The sequence below is a fragment of the Diuraphis noxia genome, unplaced genomic scaffold, assembly GCF_037042655.1.
Source record: "Diuraphis noxia isolate RWA-SAM2 unplaced genomic scaffold, SU_Dnox_SAM2 contig0003, whole genome shotgun sequence".
NCBI classification, from domain to species: domain Eukaryota; kingdom Metazoa; phylum Arthropoda; class Insecta; order Hemiptera; family Aphididae; genus Diuraphis; species Diuraphis noxia.
Genome location: NW_028301713.1, coordinates 80,483,931 through 80,506,341, shown reverse-complemented (window position 1 = coordinate 80,506,341; position 22,411 = coordinate 80,483,931). Strand labels below are relative to the sequence as shown.

General features: G+C 29.8%; 1 protein-coding gene and 1 long non-coding RNA gene across 2 annotated transcripts; both read left to right on the top strand.

The window, feature by feature from the left end:
• The first annotated feature begins 10,853 nt into the window (after window positions 1-10,853).
• LOC107172852 (uncharacterized) lies at window positions 10,854-12,888 on the top strand. The gene is made up of 2 exons (XM_015523147.2): window positions 10,854-11,783; window positions 12,388-12,888. The coding sequence occupies exons 1-2, from the start codon at window positions 10,854-10,856 to the stop codon at window positions 12,886-12,888; spliced, it is 1,431 nt and encodes a 476-aa protein (XP_015378633.2).
• A 2,854-nt stretch (window positions 12,889-15,742) lies between these two features.
• On the top strand, window positions 15,743-16,317 carry LOC149057851 (uncharacterized). The gene is made up of 2 exons (XR_016191190.1): window positions 15,743-15,925; window positions 16,142-16,317. It is a non-coding gene; the product is annotated as an uncharacterized LOC149057851 (long non-coding RNA).
• Window positions 16,318-22,411: the final 6,094 nt, after the last annotated feature.

Genomic DNA, 22,411 nt, shown 5'->3' with positions numbered 1-22,411 from the left:
ATACAATTTAATATCTTTTATTTTCCAACTTTATCTTGGTTGTTATGTAATATAGTCAACGAATTTAAAATCAAGTATTTAATAAATGCCAAAAATATATAAAAAGAAAATCCCTTGAATTTGGATTATATCGCATATTATACACTAATGAATTGTACATTATTCAATTTGAAAACATTTAATATCACATTAAGTAGTTATGTATTATAAAAAGTTTGAGTAAAGTCGAATGGCACTTGGGTTAAAAAAAAAGATTAAGTACAAACTGCACTCAAGATCAAAAAACTTCAACTCATTTCCCTTCTCACTTACAAACTTAGGACTAACAGTTTTAGCAGTTTTATTTAGTTTTTGCTAATTAAATATAATTATGTTAATATAATATACATATGGTGAGATAAATGTAAAATAATAATAATAATAATATATAAAATTGAAAAGTGTAAAAATAATTAATAATTAGCATGCTAATAATTGCATTTTACACGGAAAAGGAAGTTAGTGTTTGACAAACATTTAAATTATCTTTATTTTTTAAACATTTTTGTACAACAACCTTTTTTGAACCCGAGTGCAGTTAGGCAGTTACCATTTTTTTACCCAAGTGCAGTTCGACCATTTAATTTAAGTAAAAAGTGCTGGTTGAATTTCCGGGAAAGTGGAATAATTAAAGATCGGATTTTTGTGCAGTTAATACCTAAAAAATGTTCAATTAAAATGTCAAAATGTGCAAAATCGTACAAAAACAAAATTTTCATTATAGATACTTCAAATTTTATTTTCAGTACTATTATTTTTTTTATAATATTATTTTATTAGTTGACATTAACTATTATATTAAAAAATAAAATTTAAAAAAAAATAGTTTAATTTCAATAAGATAATAATCAACTGACACTTTGTATAATATATTGTAGGTATATAACTGACTTTACAATATTTGATTAAGACTTCTGGCTGCTACGGATAGACTGTAGTGCTGTATATGTATATGTAATCGATAATCTATCATCTATCGACTATAGTAGTAGTCATTATCTTAATTAATTCGTATTATATATATATATATAATTATACTATATAGAAGTCCAATACTTCATATAACAACATAATATAGCAATGATAAAAATAATACAAAAATATTTGTACAAAAGTACTATTTAGTAAATTTTTATAAAAAAAAAAACTCAAAAAGTGCAATTTTGTGCAAAAATCCAAAAAACATGCGATTTTATGCAACATAAAACTTTCTTCAATTTAATCGACATCTCTTGATTTGGATTTGTAGCTTATTTATGTAGAATTTAGAACACGCCATAAGAAGATGTAATTGCACGGGATTCCGGTCTTTAGTAATATTACGTCATAATAATATAGGTGCATACGAGTAATGAGTATACTTATCAAAACGCTAAGGACAAAAAATGTTTTTCAAAATAACTACTATCGAATCAATAATATAATTTTTTATCAAGCTACAACATTACTAAAAAAGTAATAATGGTTAATTTTTCGGTATAACGAAAAACATATTACTATAAGTCTATAAATTATTATGTTTAACGAAAGTATATCATATTTTTATTTTATTTCAGCGATGAACAAATACTTGAAAAAAATATTGTCTATAATCTAATTGTATCATTTTTATATTCAATACATTATACAATGCGTGTAAGAATAATATTGTTAACAATATTGATCGAAAATCATACGTAAATATTATTCCTTGTGCGACGGTGAATACCTAAATAATTTCAATACATAATATTATTGTTTACATAGTTATCAATTTTTAAGCTCTCTGATGTATTTATATGAAAAAAAAAAGTGAAATGAAATATTTAAGTTTACATTTTATCAGTAATAAAGAATAAACACTTTAAAATAATAGTTTAAAATATTTCTTTCACACAGCCTACGCAATCTACATTATGTACCTATTATTAAGTTGATATTGTAAAAAGATAATATATGAAATATGAATTTGTTGATGCAGTTTTCTGAATTTTAACACTTTTTACACTAGTATATTATAAGAAACCATTTATATTTTATACAATTATATCCATATATAAATGGCTGACTTATGGTGGCCCGTTCCGTATATACCGAGTATACCGGACTTTTTATAAAGAAATAATTGAATTTTCTTATTGCCCAAAGTTTCTAACAATCTTAACACACCGACAATCCTAATCGAAACTTTATACCTACTGACCTGCAGCTAAAACTAAATTTTCCAGTGACTAACATGGGTAATACGTATAGTAAACAACGTTAATAGAAAAAAGCGAGAAATAATGTCTTGATGCGCAAGTATGATGACAACCGTATTTATGTGATATACTGATATACGTGTATAAATCTCTATAGGTATACAAACCGCATAATATGTTACACCTACCTATTACCAACATATTTTAATATGTAATGTTTGTATTGGTAAAACACAAATCAAAATAAGTATTTAAATATCTAGATTAAGCTTAAACACTTCCTCCTCTTGTCATATCATTTAATAATAAAATCATATCTAGAAAACGATCATTTTCAGTCCATTAATAAAAATTATTATTCAACTGTACAGAATATTAAAGTTAGAGTCCCCCACTCCCCAGTATAGTGACCTCTCTCTCTCCTGCACTTTATAATATATTTACCTCTGAAATACCTATAACAAATCAAACGCTGCTTGTCTCTTTTGCTGACGAGTGACGACACAGCAATACTTACATCTAATATAAATTCTGATATTACGTCTGAAATCAATACAAATTACAATTACATCTAAATAAAATAGAATCCTGGACCAAAAACTAGAAAATCAAAATTAATGATGAAAAATCCGCTCAAGTAAACTTTTCCCGAGACAAAATGGAATGCCTCTCATTAAACTTCAATAACAAACAAATTCCTCTTAACCAGTCAACCAAATATTTAGGTATCACTCTGGATAAAAGATTAATCTGGCACCAAGAAAAAACGCAATAAACTAAATTCTCACCTTCGTCTATTTAAACCTCTATTTAAATCTAACTTGAGTCTCAAAAACAAATTACTGCCTACTGGTATACAAAACTATCATCAGACTAGTATGGTCATACGATATCCAAATTTGGGACCCAGCGAAACCCGCAAACATTTGCCCTATTCTCCAAACATTTCAATCAATTACCCTAAGACTTATCACTGGTTCTCCGTGGTATATAAAAATAATAATGCAGCTCTCCATAACGACCAAAAAATGCGAACAATATTTATGAGCATGCTAAAAACCACTACAAAAGTTTCCACTCCAAACTAAATTACCATATAATCCCCTTAATTAAAAACACGCCTACTCTCACGTTACAAATTTTTCGTAGTCTTAAAAGAAACTGGTCTCTTGACTTTAAAAAATAGAGAAAAAAAATATTTAAAATTAAGTAAAAAATAATATTATTTTTGAGGTTCTGTTATTGAATAGTCTCCTTTTCGTGTGTTTCATGTTATTTTTGTAGAAACTATATTGTCACGCTTATTTATTTTTGTTTTAAACAAATTGGATATATTTAAAATTTTAAATAAATAAAAAAATATATCTAAATTATTATTGTCCAAAAATGTACTCGTTCACCGGATTATCTATGATTCAAAATGTTGAATAATATTCATTGACTACCTAATTATTCAAATTTAAGTTTGACTCAAAATGTACAACTATATTGTAACGAGTTTAGGCAATGTTAAGAAATTCTATAAGAACGTCCTATAGTAGTTTGTGCGGTGCTGCAAAGTTGATAGATTTTGTATGATTCCTGCCACTATGATTCATATACATGAAAATATATGCTATCTCCTAGAAAAACTCCTAAACCATAAGTGGCCTATATGAGCAGCTTAGTTTTTAACAGCTGTTCTATTTTTGTACATGTATGTGAGCATAATGTATATATAGCTATAATATCAATGTACACATTACTATATAAAACCAGTAAACAACTGGTGAAATAAACCACTAGTACCCTCAGAGTTTATACTAAAAAAAAAGTGTTGATTAAATATTAAAATAGAATGGTTATAATGACTCAAGTGTCAAGTCAATCAAAAAAATAATGCCACCATTCACTGAGTGGCTGTCTCTCGTATCTCATTCCAACTGATTGAAGTGATGACCTGCAGAGATAAAATCGTTACCTTAACTCAAAATATTATAATAGGACGTGTCAAACGATAGAAAATCACAGCGGAAATCTCAGTTGGTATGCCAGCCGTTGAGTAATAGGAGAGTTCAAAATTGGAAAATAAACCGTCAGTCGAAATAGTTTTTTAATCAAACGTAAAAAGACGTTTACCACGCCATCTCATACATAAAATAATATGAATTCTTATTCATATTATTTTATTTATCGTCTAGAAAATTTTACACGCCACACGAGTACAGTTCTAGCCCACAAAACAGTTCACGTTTTTGCTCGGCTTAAAAGTGTAGGTATACTTGTATATGCGCGTGTATGTGACACGCGGCCACATGGGGAATTTATGTCATTTCGTTTACCGTTTTAAATTGTGATCTCAGAGGAAATTCTCATTCCACCTACCTCGACCACCGTATTCACAATTTTCCCGAGAGAAAACACTGATAAATTTCCCGTCCACAATACTGCACCGTCTTGATAGTAAAGTCGAATACGATCTCATGTCCACATACGAACATACGATACAAGTTTAATAATAAAAATTACAATTAGGTACCTAGCTATTTACATTTTTTAAAACTTTTTTTCCTTGTGATTACGTTATTACTAGGTATAATATTTTACCATAGGTGACATTATAAGAAACGAGAAAATATTTGAGGAGTGCAAGAGTGGGCACAAATGTGTGTTCTAAAATTGCAAAATTTTAATGCGAAATTAATTTAAGATCAATTTTGGCAATACCCATAGTTAAAAGTAATACAAAACAAGATAATAAAATATTTTAATTATATATTAATATTTTGATAATTTTATTGGAAAAATAATATGACCATTTTGCAAATGAACCAAAAATTGGCTAAATGCGTTTACTATTCTAACTCTATATAGCTAGGTAGAGCCGACAGCATAAAAGATCTTCTAAAATTAACGTTTATATATTATAACTTATTATTTTTTAGAAAAATATCACGAACAATTATCAGTTTAAAAAAAGTATACAAACGTAACGTTAAGGAGTTGTACTCCTCGAAGACAAAAATATAAATGATAATATTAATTATATGTATAGGGTTGAAAATGTGACATTAATTATAGCAGTATACGCGGAAGTTCAATTACCCATGTTATTACCTATACTTAAATACTAAATACTGATCAGCCTTATTTTGATCTTACAGGGTGAAGCTACGCAGCTGTTTCATCCCCCCCCCACCCCCACTCGCATATAGCTACGTAAAACATTGTGTACACAAGAAATTTCGTTTTCGACCATTGTGCATGTATAATACAATATCGTTTAAAAATTATGTTATGCTCTAACACGGCGCGTGCGTATTGCTGTGATCGGTGTAAAGCGCTAAAAAAGTATTATATTATGTACCTACCCATTAAGTTTTTCTTTTCGAAAACGGTGTGCAGGACGCCGGTAAAATGTTAAACTAAAATATATATACGCTATATATTTATTACACGCATTTATAACACTGGTGACAACCGTTATATATATATAAACATATATAGTGGTGTGTGTCTCATAACGGCGGCTTCCGGATTTTTTCGGGTGATGTATAATATAGTTTTCGGGTAGTTTCCAGTCCGATGGCGACGCTGAATGCTACATAGGAGGTGTAGGTACAATGTTTCGGCGTGCACGTGCGCGTACATAAAATATAAACCTATCACTACTACGCTACTTCAGTCGTTCCATCTATTAATGTACTCACACGAGCTATAGCGACCGTTATTATTATTGCTCTACGACCATTGTGTGGGCGTACGGCGAGTGGAGGAAATAATATGTGTGTACCGCGTGTACCTGCCTAATAATATATTATTATTATTACTGGGGAACAGCGAGAGGATATAGTGGCGTAAGGTGAAAACACCTATATATATATATATATGTATGTATAAGTTTGAGCGAAAACGTGCGTCTCCTATTAGTTATCGTATTATACAACAGCTCGCACACGGTCACTGCACCCGAGTTTTCACACAACATCGGAAAAGCCGAGACGGAAAAATCCGAGCGGGACCATGGCGCCACCACCCGCGCGTTTGCGTATTTATGCGAGAAGGCAACGGGGGCATAATATTAGCCCTCACCCAGACGCTTTTTATTATATTGCTCAATGATGCATTTGATTTTGATTTTATTACCTAAAACATGTTTTCAACGATTATAATATTATTCGTTTGATTCTTCTGCACGATTAATGGATATAACTTTTCAAGTCATAAGGACGTTATATCAATATTTAAGAACGAGATATATAAAATCCCCCCCCGCCACCATTGGCGTGGCGCAGGGGATGATCGAGATGCGGCCGCCTACCCCTAGTGCGCCGCGGAACACAGTTTGGGAACTGCTGTCCTAAGATATGGAAAAAACTCCTTTAAAGGGGGAGCCTAACTTTTTGTTTGTTAGTTATGGATAATACAACTTTTAAAACCAACTCGGCGTACGTTTAATGATGTATCTACAAAACTTTTCGACTTTTAATCATACTTTTTTTTTAAATATATTTTATTGCTCAACCAACAATGGTGTACTATCATACACAATCAAACACAAATGTACAAATTATTTTTATTTAATGAAAAAAAGTAGGCAACAATTTAGAATATAGAATATAGAATCCTGTTTTTTTAAATTAAATAATAATAATTTGTACATTTCAGAATTCTGAAATTTTTGGGAATTCGGGTTCATTGTGTATGTTAGGGCCCGTATTACAATAGTTGAACTCCGGTTAAATCACAGAATTCGGCCGGTAAAATCGATGGTTCAAGCATAACCGAGGTTTAAAATATGATTGTAAAACGGATCCTTAGTTGATAGCACATTGAAATAATTTTAAAATGAAAAAACAATTCAGATAAAAAGTTGAGTAGTGTTTAAGATACATCAGCAACTGCGTCTATACCACTTCAACCGTTCAGTTTGTTAAAAAAAATTCATTAATATAGGACCATTGTATGGTAATATATTTTAGACACGTATATATAATGTAGAATTATAGCGATTACCGAATACCTAATAAACACTAAATATCAGAGCCACGTTTAACGATGGGGGTGCAAGGGGGGCAATTACTCCGAGCAGGCAAATTTTAAAATGTTTTTATGGGATTTTTGATAATTTTTGAGGATCAATATAAAACAAAAAATATATAATTATCCTAAGGGTGGCATATTTTAATTTTACCCGGGACGGAAACATGGCTTAATGCGGCACTGCCAAATATAGATAAAGAATAGAGAATCTAACGCAAAAACGTGTGTGTGTTTTTGAGCAGAGAAATTTTCAACGTTTTAAATTTTGTAGGATGGGAGTGATTTTTGGTAAAAATAGAATGTATTTAATAGTTGGTACTATTTGAATAAAACATTTCCGATGCCTATCAAAATAATTGGGAAAAACAAGTGCAGTTTTAAGCAAAATCGATTTTAGAGACTTGAATTTTTCACCGGGTATTTATATGTTCGTCCTCTAGACATGTATTAAGCGATTTTCAAAGTATTTGGTCTCTTTTCGTGATATTTGTAGATAGGTACATAAAATATTCAGCTTTTTTAGTGGGAAGCTTTAAAAATAAAATACAATTTTCATGACATAATTGTACTGCTTAAAAATAAATAATTAACATCAAAATGATGGATTTATGTTAATTCATTGTAATAAATTGAATTTCTATATAAATATACAAAACAGTAGTTCTCAACCGGTGTGCCACGGCACAATACTGTGCCAAGTGATCGACTAGGTGTGCCGTGAGAAATTTCTGATATTTGAAATTATGCTGTTAAAAATATTGAAAACAGTAATATATTTCATTACATTTGTGTTAGTGTGCCGCGAAAACTTGTGATGTATGTGCCATAAACCAAAAAAGCTTGAGAACCACTGATATAAAATATGGTAAATTTATTTAATAAAGAATAATTGGGGGGTGTGTGGAACTGTGGAGCGAAGCCCCTAACGAATCTATATTATGAAAATTGTCTGGACCCTCCCCATGAAAAATTCCAAAATACGCCACTGATGCAGATCAATTGAAAGTCACATATTATGGAGTAAATAGACGGTCAAAGAAGTGGTGGCACAGGCTTTTCTGGGGTATGATTGATATACTATTCGTGAACTCTTATATAATATATAAAGACCTGAACGGACCAATTACTCTATTAGAAGGTCTGTTCCAAATGATGTAAGACTTGGAAACCACGTTGTACACTGGATTAAATATGTAAATAACCGAGTAAGATGTGAGGTATGTTCAATGAATCAGATACAGTCAAGACCACGTTAAAAATGTACAGATTGTAGTACATATATTTGTTGTAATGAAAAAAAAATTGTTTCAATATATTTCATGGTATAAAATAATTCTTTGATGTACATTTTTTAGTATTAAAAATAAAATAGTAATCATATGAATAAGATTTTAAATATTTGTTATTATATTAAATGCATATGCATACTTTGATAAATTTTTATTATTTAGAACCTAAACATAATATTACAATTTTTAAAAATTATCTCCCAAAAATAGTTTTTTGATTTGTATTGATTTTATGTAAAAAAAATAATGTGCTAAATGACCAACAGTACATTTAGTACCAGGATTAAAATGTTTTAAACTGACCAACGGTACCAATAAGTATCAAATATAATTAACTCAAATTTGGCTAAAAAAATGTTTTAAAAGATGTACTTATTTATAAATAGGTAAATTGTCATGTTTTTTTGCAAAAAAAAAAAATGGAAAATAAATTTTATTTCTTAGTCTGGCCAACAAAGGGTTAAACATTATTAGTGGTACATGATTGCAAATTATTTGACAGCAGTTATCTTGCCGTACTAAAAAATATATTAATTGTAAAAACTAAAAATTATTTATATCAGAGATATTCAAACTTTTTCATCTCATAGCTCTTCTGTGTGTTCACAATATTTTGACAGCTCCCTAATCGTTATGAAAATATATATGTCCTATATGGGTGATAATTAAACTGACTTGAGTACTACAAATCAAAGTTCAAATGTCTTATGTTATGTATTCCGTTATTGATTCCATAACCGCTTTATTTATTATAAATAATATTCATGACCTATATTAATTTTAGTTTCCAGTGTTTTGACATGGCTCCCTTCATCAAATCTTGTGATTTGTGAACAGTTTAACGGTGCACAGTTTAAATACCTCTGATTTATATAATATTTTTCTATCACAATGGGATTTTAAGAACGATTAGTCAAATTTTAATTTTTTTAGCTATTTATTTATTAGTAATTATTTATTCATAAATTATTAATTTTCTTTAGCTTCTAGTTAATGTGCAGAATAATAAAAGTGTTGGTCTTACAATGATAGTTATTTTGTGTTTGGCTGTCACCTTCCAGAAAAGTAAAAATGCATCTATCTTCAACTTTAATTTGGTTTTTGGTAACAATCTGGAAATAGTTGGTACTTTGGATAGAATTAACTCAGTATAAACAAGTTATAATCTCTTTCTCATACCTGGACACACATTGTCTACTGTAATAACTTATTTATTATATAAAGATGAAGATTTATTTTGATTTTTTGATTTTTTTGTTTTTTGATAAATATTTTTGCAAAAATTTAAGTTTTTTAAATGCTTATTTGAGTGCTTATAATAATGTTTTTAAGAGCTTTCTAAGCGCATATTTTAATGATTTTAAGTGCTATAAGTCCCGAGCGCTGGTAATAAGAAATACAAATTTTAAATCCTTTTTTGTTTAATTTTAAATTTTTTTATTTATTTACTAATCCATTGTTATTACACATAAATTTACCTAACCTATTTACCAGGTTTCCTCATCACGTGGTTTAAATGGCGTCAATTTGACTTTACCGCTAGAGCAACAAAATTCAGGTACTTCATTTTTAATCTTAACATTCATTGGTTCAATAGCAACTTGCTGTGAACTGTAATCGATTTCCACGTTATAATTAAATGCAGCTCGATAGGGATGGAACGCAACATTCATTTGTGGTCGATTTTGAATCCGTTCATACCATGTTTCACATTGATTGTCAGTTTCATAATATGCTCTTGTATATCTTTGTATTGTAGCTAATCTAGTTCCGCGACTTAAGCTTGTACGTCTAATTGCTGGCATTTTTAAAAACAACCTTACCAAAACACTTCGAATAAATGATTTTGTGTTTTGTTTATTTAAATGATTTCCATTGATCACCAACAAATATTATTATTATTATTTAGTTTACTTTTCACTGGACAAATGACGCCATATCATTATTAATTTTATTTTTTACCGGGCTGATGGCTCCACTGTAATTTCATCACCACCACTATGTCATATTTCTCTAACCCGCGGTAACTTTCTCAAATTATTCATCCATAAGAACCGTCTGACAAAAAAATTAGCAAAATTAGTCCAGCCGTTCACGCTTGATGCTTTGACCAAGGAAAATAGGGATTCATTTTCATATATATCTACTTTATAACAATTTGGTTCCCACCCAGCGGTTGTGTGATTACTGATCACCATGGATATTATTATAATTGTTATTTATTGTTATTTATTTATTAATTGTTACATTTTTATAAATTTTAACTTTTTTAGTTGAGAGGAAATTTTCAAGAAAGTAATTTATATATTTATAATATTTGAAAATGAACAATAAATTGTCCGAACCAAATTGTTTTGAAAACATTAATAGTATGGACTTAAAACCAATATTTCTCAGTAATTCCGATTACGAATTTTGTAACGATAAGAAGAATATTGATGATCAACTAACTATATGGGGTTTGGACAGTTTAAACACAAATGACACAGGTACAGCACTGATCGATATGAATTTTAATGAATACTATGAAAATTTAAATGTTGAAGAACCAATATTAAAGAATGAACAGTGTAATTGCAATTTTACCGCTACGTGGCAGGAACTTAACCAAATTTTTAAATTAACTGATGAAGAAATACTCAAGGGATCTACATTCCAATGTAAGTTTCCAGAAAATGTTTGTTATAGTTTATCGACTGACCTAACTAATGACAACCAAAATGATAATTTGGATGATTTTCAATTTGATGAGGAATACATGAATACAAAATTTGATGATTTTAATGACAATGGCCCAAATAAGGAAGCAATTAAAGATGAAAAACAAAAACAACCAATTATTGTTAATGAACCAAAAGTACAACCAGCTATTAAAAAACGAATTAAACCTGAAATTAGACAACATAATGTAACAAAAAATGACATCACAAGGTCTAACGACGTAAAAGATGTTGACGAATTTATTGGTTCCAAAAACTCTGACCAAATAAATATTAAAAATATAAATCAAAAACAAAACTTACAAAATAAATCAAATTTATCCAAAAAACAAACTACACATAGTACAGAAAGTAATTCAGTAGAAAGATTAAATAATAAAAATGAAAAAAACATGATGAGGAATATGAAGTATGTATACACATTTGGTGAAGATTACCGAGGTGGCATCAATTATGGCCATAAAAATTGTGTTGATTTTTGGGTGCCAGTTCCACACAATAAAGGTTGGATTGATGATACATTTTTGGAAACTGTAAGTTGTTAAATTTAATCGATTATTATACAATTGTAGAATTTAAATCAGAAACTTATACATTTGTAGTTCCCATATTATGTAAACAAATCTGGGTGAAAAAACGTAGATCATTAAGGTAGTACTCATATATTTATAATTTATGCTTCTATTCTAATGAACACAATAATTGGTTTTAATTTACAAAATGCATTCATATTAGTTTAAGATAAAATTATCTACGTGTCACTTTAGTCATGCCTTACATACAGTAACAGTGAAGTGGCGCCAAGAATTATATTTTCTTATGACAATAGTCATAAATGATTTTTGTAGGTAGGGTGGTAGGGGGGGTCACCTTTGTCATTCTAAATAAACTATGATAATGGTATTATATATTATAGTTAATCGTAAGCTAAAAGTCAATAATATTATATAAATATTAAATATTATACTTGGTGCATGGTAAGGTAATTATAAGAAACAGGCAGGTGCCTAATGTCATGGTAAAATTTTAGATTTAGGCGCCACTGTAAAGTAATTATAATACTGCATAATAATATATTTCATATAGATGGAAACATGCAGTATATTTTAAATGTAAATAACTTTATTGTCATAACAGGAAATGAAAAAAACAATCGATAAGAAGAATTTACAAATTGAAGAACAACAGCAGAACAGGATGAAAGCCATAGAAACTCAAAAGGACACGATAAAAAGAACAAGACAGAAAAAAGCGTCGATGCGTGCTGCTGCTTCGAACTCAAAAGCTAAATCTAAGAAAGTAGTAAAAACTCCGAAAGTCAAGAAAGTGGAGGCGGTTCCCGCATTCAAGTTGAATAAAAACCGCAATGGTGTATATACGATGACTATGAATTATTTGACGAATGACGGGCGATTGGACAAGACGGAAGAACCTGTTGTATTTAAGTTAGCTGACCACACGAATGAAATTTTCGATGGTGACTCCAATTCGAGTTTAAACATAGAATTCGTCACCCCAACAGCAATCCAAGCATTGCGCAAGAATAAATCTATCAAACCTAAAGTCGACGATCCTCCTATTACGATCGTCGAAGAAGTCCTACCACCTGTTAAACGGTTAAACAAAAAGAAAGTATAAAGAATGGTTTGTGCCCAGCTACGACTATTCCTGAACTACCAACAATAATACTAAGGTAGAACTACTATAAGTTAGTCACCTCTTTGGATTAGTATTTATATAAATAGAACCTATTAAATTGCTTACCCATGTTTAGTGATATTAAAATACGATATTTTATTTTTTGTATTATACACATTTTATACGGTATTAAATAATATGCAAATTTGAAATAACATATAAAATTTAAACTTGAATTCTCAAAATTGGCCATTTCCCATTTGAAAATTGAATTTTATTAATACAAATAAGAAAAATATTATAAATTAAATTCAAAAGCATTAAGCCAAAAACAAAGTCAACAAGTAACGTAATAATTAATAATTTTAATAAACATAAATTACTCTTCGTTCATTTTTCTAAATAACAAATAAAATAAATGTTTAATGTAAAAAAAAAATTACAATAGTAAATAGTAATAGTAATAATCTTAACACTTTAGTATTTTAGTTTCCTTTTTAAATAATAAGAAAAATAATTAAATAACTAGTTAATATAAAAAAAACATAATAATAAATACTAAATAGTAACAGTAACAATTTTGACTTTAAGTCTTTAACAAACATAAATTAATACATTTTTCATTTTTTGTTTGTAAATAATAGACACATATTAAAATTTAACAAAAATTTATATTTGTCAATTTTCTTTATTGTCTTCAGAATCAGATTGATCGTATCTTTTTTTAATAATAAGATAACTGTTTAATAATAATAAATACTAAATAGTAACAGTTACAATTTTGACTTTAAGTCTTTAACAAATATAAATTAATACTTTTTTTCATTTTTTGTTTGTAAATAATAGAAACTTACATATTTAAATTTAACAACAGTTTAGCTGATTCTGAAGACAATGAAGAAAATTTACAAATATAAATGTTTGTTAAATTTAAATACGTATTTATTATTTACAAACAAAAAATGTATTAATTTATGTTTGTTAAAGACTTAAAGTCAAAATTGTTTCTGTTACTATTTAGTATTTATTATTATGTTTTTTTTTATATTAACTATGGTTATTTAATTATTTTACTTATTATTTAAAAAGAAAACTAAAATACTAAAGTGTTAATTTTGTTACTATTACTATTTACTATTGTTATTTTTTTTACATTATACATTTATTTTATTTGTTTTTTAGAAAAATGAACCAAGAGTAATTTATGTTTATTAAAATTATTAATTATTACGTTACTTGTTGACTTTGTTTTTGGCTTAATGCCTTTGAATTTAATTTATAATATTTTTCTTATTTGTATAATTAAAATTCAATTTTCAAATGGGGAAATGGCCAATGTTGAGTAAATCAAGTTTAAATTTTATATGTTATTTCAAATTTGCATATCTTTTAATACAGGGTTTTATATCGTATAAAATGTGTATAATACGGTATAATACAAAAAATAAAATACTGTATTTTAACATCACTAAACATGGGAAAGCAATTTAATGGGTTCTATTTATATAAATAATAATCTAAAGAAGTGACTTACTAATAGTAGTTTTACTTTAGTATCATTGTTGGTAGTTCAGGAGGGATGGGTACAGTTAGGCCCCCGTGATAAGGAATTATAGCTAATAACATCATTAATTCTGTATCGAAACCACCATGAAAAATAATCAACCAAACAGTCCTAATAATATAATTAAAAACAAAACGAATAAAACCGTTCCACCGGCTTACTATCTCAAAAAAAATTACAACAACGAATTTAAATGCTAACACTTTAAACACTGGATGGTCAACACAATCAAATTCAGCCGCGAGTATCATACTTACCAGCTCAAGGAGTATAAACCACTTCGGATAGTCATACGTAAGCTCCACCCTACCACGCCGCTAAAACTAATAAAAGACGAGTTAGAAATTCGTCTCTATGAGGTAAGGCAAGTTACCAATGTACTACATAAAGCCAATAAAAAACCCCTCTCGTTATTTTTCGTTGATCTAGAACCAACACCGAAATCCTACGAAATGTTTTAAATGTCATCACTACTTCATTGTAAAATACAAATCGAAGAGTCATACTAACCGAAAACAATCAGCCAATGTTTCAATTGTCAACAATACGGACACACTAGAACCTACTGCGGTTACCTTCCCCGATGCGTTCGCTGTGGAGCAGATCATCAGTGGTTCGGTATTTTCTAAACTTTATTGTAATAAAGTTTATGGGATGGTAGTCGCGTACGCTGGTAAAGAGCTCTTGCTTTTCTTTTTTCTACAATTATGTTACGTCTATATTTAGGGAGTGGGCTTGCCGAAGGAGGTGCTGGAACAGTATTTGTAGCAGATCATGCTGCAGTTTGTATTATATTGGTTAGGTTGTGGACCGCTAAGTCAATGTCATTGGGAGGTTTTAATTTTATGTCAGTTCGTCGTTAGACCAAGCCCGGATTAAGGGGGGGGGGGGGGCAGGGGGGCCATGGCCCCCGGGCCTCAATCGTTGGAGTTTATTTAGGGGCCTCATATTTGTCCATTACTTTTTTCGTTATAGGAGGCTTTTTAATGCATAAATCACATAAAAAAAAAATCGATGATAATATAATATCTGCTGACGTATAATCCACTACCTATGTCAAGTAAACCTCTTAATATAATAATTTATAATAATAATAATATACAGTTTACTACCAAAGTGTATAATGTGTATAACACCTACCCGCATATTGCTACACACATTTTCAGTAATCGCTTGCCGTCACCCGTCGGCCATCACCCATCTATCGAACGAGCAAAAGCTATTTTTGTACACCAGTACACAACAACACAACACGTTAAAAACAAATGTGTCGTATTCTGTTATCTTTATTCGTTTTGAGTGTTTTGACTCTTGTTTAATTATTAATTTTTCGATCTTCATTCTTTCATCATATTATTTTAAAAATGAAAAGACATTTTGAAAGTGGTTCTTCAAAAAGAAAAAGAAAAGAAAAACAACAAATTGAAGTAAATAAGTACAGAGGATTAATGAGCAATTACGTTATAAATTCAGGTAAACACTTTTATTTTTTGTATATTTGTGTGAATAATCATAATATAATTTAATAATAATACTACGAAAATATCAATTTCATGTTGCATGTCAAAAAGAAAAATATTGTTAAACTTAAAAACATATTCTTAAATTGTATATTAGTTTTAAGAATTATTATTGATGATGTCTTACATGTTAGATTAACTTAGGTATATTGTTTTGTATTTATTTTAGGTACTGACAACCAAGTTCAAGGTGTGTCTGTACACAGTGAAACTGCAGTTTCAAATGAACAAAGTAAAATTACTAATAATCCTATAATGAAGCAATTATTAAAGAATTTTGTAAAACAAAAGCAAGAAAAAAACATGTGAATTATAAATTATAAATAAAGTGATACTGATACATTATTCATTATTTATTACTATGAACTTATATATATTTATTATAATAGCTAAGTACCTACATAAAACATACATTATTTTTTTTTTTCATACAGGGCCTCATTTAAAATTTTGGCCCCAGGGCCTCAAAATGTCTTAATCCGGGCTTGCGTTAGACACCCCACAGTCAACACGTACCTTATCGCGTCTCACGAGTACCGTATTTAATAGCTTGCGATAGCAGTACAGCATACAACTTGCACTCGCCGTATCTCAGGTAACATGCTCGTTAATTACACTATTAGCTAATACACATTAAACTCCGGGCGCAAGGCCCAACCACCAAAATGCAAACTTTAAGACCATCGGCTTTGAAAAGCCCTTCAATCCGTAGAACAGTACAAACTAACATTGTTCAAAAACCAAAAATAAAAACCTCTCCAACCAATACAACAAAAATCATCGCTAAACCCATTTCACCCAAAATAGCATCAGACCTTAAGTTTCAACAACAATCTACCTCTTCAAAAACACTCATTGATAATCACCCAGAAACCCCAATTAACGTGGATAATAGTAAACAATCATTTGCTTCTACTGTTGCTAATAGCTTAATACCTAAAAAAGACCAAGCTATAGTAATCGATATAAATGTAAGCTTGCCACACAAAGATTACATAATTGCTATAGACAAACTAGTTCAACCTTCCAATATTCTATTCGCGTCCCGCATATCTAAAGAACGCATATGTATATTCTTATCGAGCAAGGCACTAGTTGATAATCTAATTGAAAAGCATCCATACATCTCAATACAAGAACAACAATTCAAATTACGTAAACTATACAATCCAAATAAAAGAATCATATTGTCCAACGTATACCCTATAACATACCCCCGGACGTTATCGCTAACGAACTCGTCAAACTAAATATATCTCTATGCAGCCCGATAACTTTTCTAAAGGCTGGCATACAAGTCGAAGGTTTTACACATATCTAAGCTTCCGTCGCCAAACGTTCATTAAACACGAAGACCTCACTAAAATTCCTACATCAATTCTCATCAATTACGAAGACACTAACTATAGGATTTTTCTATCCGCCGACTCCCTAAACTGCTACATATGCCAGTCCCAAAGACATATAGCATCCCAATGCACAAATCAAAATTTTTCAAATAGTAAAATTACAAAGGAAAATAATGACATACCCAACCCAAACTCGGCTTCAAGAACTGATGATATTCTAAATATAGACAATACACCCACAGAACTACACCCCCAAACAGTACCCTCAATACCTCTACTAGAGCCGCTAAAGATCCTTTCTGAGCCCCCTCCCCAAAACAATCCACCAGCTTCTACCTCAACATTAACCCTACCAGAACTCCTAGATCTCGAATCAAATCCAAACACAGACATAATAGAAATGGAACTTGAACAACCAAGCGGCATCAAAAGATCACTGCCAGATTCGTTTTATACCCTATCCGCTCCCTCGTCTCCGATGGATATAGCTCAAGAAACAAATGAAATGTTTGCTCCTTCAAACTGTGAAACCCACCAAAATAAAACAATAACAGAAAAAAAAGATTAAGAAAACTAAATCCGCATCCTTAAAAAAATTCTTAGAAAATATCGATACTTATTTAGAACCTACACAGCATTTGTTCAACGACCAATATAGTTTCAAAATCGACTACGACACCTTTAAACATATTTTAGAAAATGACGAAGGTCCCTTCGATCCCGTATCAATCTATAAAGAGTACAATATTACAAAAGAAGAATTATTAGATATCATTTCGAAAATCAAACCAAGTCTGCGAGACAACAGAATTACCCGCTTCACAAAAATTCTAAATGCTGAACTCTATGATTCTAACGAATCAGAAGCATGATCATACAAATAAAACCACGTTATTCAATCACACAATCATACAACCGCTGCTTTAAAAAAAATAAATAAAAATGACATCAAAAAACAATATAATATACTTCAATCATTCCTCCCCCTACAACAACCAAACACAATTAGAAACAATAGTCCAATGGAACATAAATAGTTATTTTAAGAAACTACCAGACGTCCACAGAATAGTTGTAGACTTCCAACCACTAGCCATCTGCCTAAAAGAAACTAACCTAAATCATAATAAAAAAAATCCCTCCCTCAAAAACTACAAAGGATACTTCAAGAACCGCACAAACCACGCCAGAGCCAGTGGAGGGGTATGTATCTTTGCCTCAACATCATCAGAACATGAAAGCATTCCCCTTAATACTCCATTAGAAGCAATTGCCATAAAAATAACTTCAAACAGCAATCAAAAAATCAGGTTATGCAACATATATGCCCCGGATAGCACTGACCTCAATCTCTCAGACCTTGAGAACTTCATCAAACAACTACTACGTCCCTACATGTTACTCGGCGATTTCAATAGCAGAAATACTTTATGGGGATCCAACTTCACGGACAGGCGAGGGAAAACTATCGAAAAACTTTTAGAAGATTTTTTATTTATAGAAAAAATTGCATATTATAATATATTTTTTGCATATTTTCAAATTTTTGATGCACATATCATAATTTTTCCTTGCATATTTTGTCTATTTTAGCTCCTATAAGTTCTCATCCCTAGTTATTACAATGTCCCTCCAATGTACAAGTGGAGCCGCTAAGCGAAAGCTTAAAAAAGAGAAGAAAGAACGAATGAAAATATTGCTAAATAAAGTAATGCCATTGGCTATTTAAAAAAATCATTATTATCCCATGTATCCTAATATATAAGAAAAATTATAAAATTTAATCAGACCTAATACCATAACTTAATGATTTTAAGCTTAAATTCACACCAATAACTTCAGTTGATTGTGAACAATGTGAACGATTTAAAAAGAGTGAAGAACGAATTGAGGTCTATCATGAAAAATAAACAAGATCATTTAGGTTGGTTGTTTGAGTTTTGAGGTGGTTTGGCAGGCTTGACAGAAAGAAGTCAAGGATTTCCGGGTGTCTGTTAGCATGCGTAGGCCAGTATGTAGGAGAATCTGTAGTGATAGTTTTAGCGGGTGAGGAGGACATTCATGACCCTGGGAAGGGAACGGCCTCTTGTGTTGGTATATCTGGAGCCCCAGTTTAGGTGCTTAGCGTTGTTAGTCGGCTCCAATGACGAATGTGTGATTGAGGGAGAGTATGAAGGTTGATAGTTCGTTTTCAGGAAATTGGCATCCTGGAGTGAGGTAAGCAAAAATCGTAGGCCGGTCGCCGACTACGAGTAATGGGCGTAGCTTTTACGCCGCGTGCCTGTTTTGAACTTTTCTAATTTAACTTAATTTTCCACTGAAAGAACGGGATTTCGCTACATTTAGTTTAGTATAATAAACTGAATGTATTTTATATTTGTACATGGTATATTTTAAATAAATAAAAAATTACAATAATTTAAAATTTGGTCGAGTTTTAAAAAAAAATAATTTAAATAATAATTAGGTATAATAATAATAAATTAACTATTGCTGATACACAGCAATACAGCATGAAATTCGGACATTTTTTTTTTTTTGGCATGCAATTCGGACGCAGCCCTCTCGGCCGTTGTACCTATACGTTTCGCTTTAGGTGTAGCATTAGGTTAGGACAGCTCTACACTACCTATACGAGGCTACAATGGTATTGATTTATAAATATAACAGCTATAGATTAAGTCATAAACAAGGTGGATATACATATATATATTATATAGGTGGGACTTTTACATATTCACCTTGGTCATAAATATCATTAATAATAATTTAATTATTAATTTATTACAAATGTCAATATACCTATATAATTATTGATTTTTTTTTCGTCAACAATTATTTTAGCTTATTATAATATTATAAATCTATACTTATAGGAAATATTGTTTCCAAAATAATATCATTACCTACTTACTAGTAAAAAATGTAAAAATGTACAGTCTTCGCTCTGAATAATTATTCTTATACAATTAAAATAATAACTATTAAATTAAAATTTATCATATTCATTACAACTATAGCGACCTATTTATACCAGTAAAGTGCAAACATGTAATGTGTTAAAAAGTAAATGTAATATCAATGAATATTTTTAATAAATGTTTGCTGTAAGTGTGTGTATTATCTACAGCCAAATGTATCGCACTCATAGTTCTGAAATTTGATGAGTGTACATAAGTCGTAATCCTATTGTTGAGCACGTGTACACCTCAAAGCTCGAAGCCATATTTTTAAATTTTACATTTAAAAGGACTACAGAAATTTGTTGAAAAATTAACATATTTTTATACCTATATATATATATTTATATATTTTGTTGCATAGGTCCTATACATTTATATTTTGGTATATAATTTATTTATATTTATTTTGTATATCATTATGGAATCTGTTTTATACTTGATTAAAACCGCCCAAATAATAAATTTAACAGAGTTTAAGATACGTTATTACAAAAAGGTAAGTACTAAAAAAAAAAAAAACAGAGGCCTACTGACCCTTTGTGCAAATTCACAGATTATAATAAAATAGTTGTCAATTGATTCAGCAAGAAAATAGGTAGTTTGAACGGAGTTTAAGATGTAAATCCTTGGTACCTATTTAATTCGTAACGAGCAACACTATACAGCGTACGCCGTACAGGATTAACTAGTTTGTCATAAAATAAAATATGATTCAAAGAAAAATAATATAACACTGGGCGATGCGTATTCAGTCACACCCTTCATACCGATTTGTAGGTACATAAAAACAGTTAAAAAGAATCAAAAAATGATTATAAGAAGTCCCACACTTCTATGGTGGCCTTGGGGCTCATACTAACGACTAACCCCTTAATCTAAAACTCATCAACCAATATAATTCCTAATTATCCTCTAGGAACGTCTGAAGCAAAAGTAGTGTAGACGTCTTGTTAAGCAAATAAATAAACAATACAAATAAATAAAATTGTCACAAGTGACCGATGGGCAACTTTTTCTGTCAAGCTATTCATAATAAATTAGTGATGATTTCTAACCAGTTAAGTCTAAGGAAGAATATTGTAAAAGTAAAATGTAATTAAATATTTATATATTATAACTACTCACCAAGTATTCACATATTGTTATGTCCAAGTACAATAATTATTTCAATCACTATTATATTTTTTAATCAACACAAAAATATTTTTTTTCGTATTGTACCTGTCAGGTTTACAAATTATACCAAAAATCATTCAACGTGCTATGCATCAATTTACAATTCACAGGTGACAGATCAATATTAATTGTCAATAGGTAATAATGTAATGATGAAACACTTAAGTATTAATCAGTGGTTCTTCTTTTTTTAAATTAGCACAAATTAACTGTTTAATCTTAACACTTCGTCAAACAAATATGTAGGTATGTTAAATTATGTTTCAAAAATTTCAATAATTACCTAATTTTAATGGAATTCTAAAAAATATATTTACTAAAATAGGCCTTTATTTAAATAGGAAAGCAAATAACATTTTTAATTAAAACGTGTAATTATTATGCAACAAATAGGTTCTTTTTTGTGTATCCATTAATTTTACCATATATTCATTGTACATCAGTGTTTCCCAACCTTTTTTTACTCAACGCCCCTTTTAGATTTTAAAAATCTCACACTGCCCCGTCCCCAATCAATTTTTTTAAACGATACACGTTTTATTTTTTAATAAGCTATTTAATTTAAGACAAAATATCATTTAACATTTTAACGCTACAATTTAGTTAATTTTAATTTTAAATTTAAGACCTAACCTAACATCAAGTACCTGTCAAGATAATATGTATTTTGATATTATTTAAGTGTCTATAAATATTGTACCTACATAATTCTGTGGATTACATTAGGTATTTTATTCTACGCAGTTATACATTTCATTACAATCATTTATAAACAAAAAAAATTTAAATGATAGATGAGCGCCCTCTTCAAAATAAAAAATGCCCACAAGGGGGCGGTAGCACCCAGGTTGGGAATCATTGTTGTACATATGTATACACCCACTTACATAAATACATTTCATAAAATTAAAAGTTTTCCTAAAACAATAACTCAAAATTGAAATCTTTAAT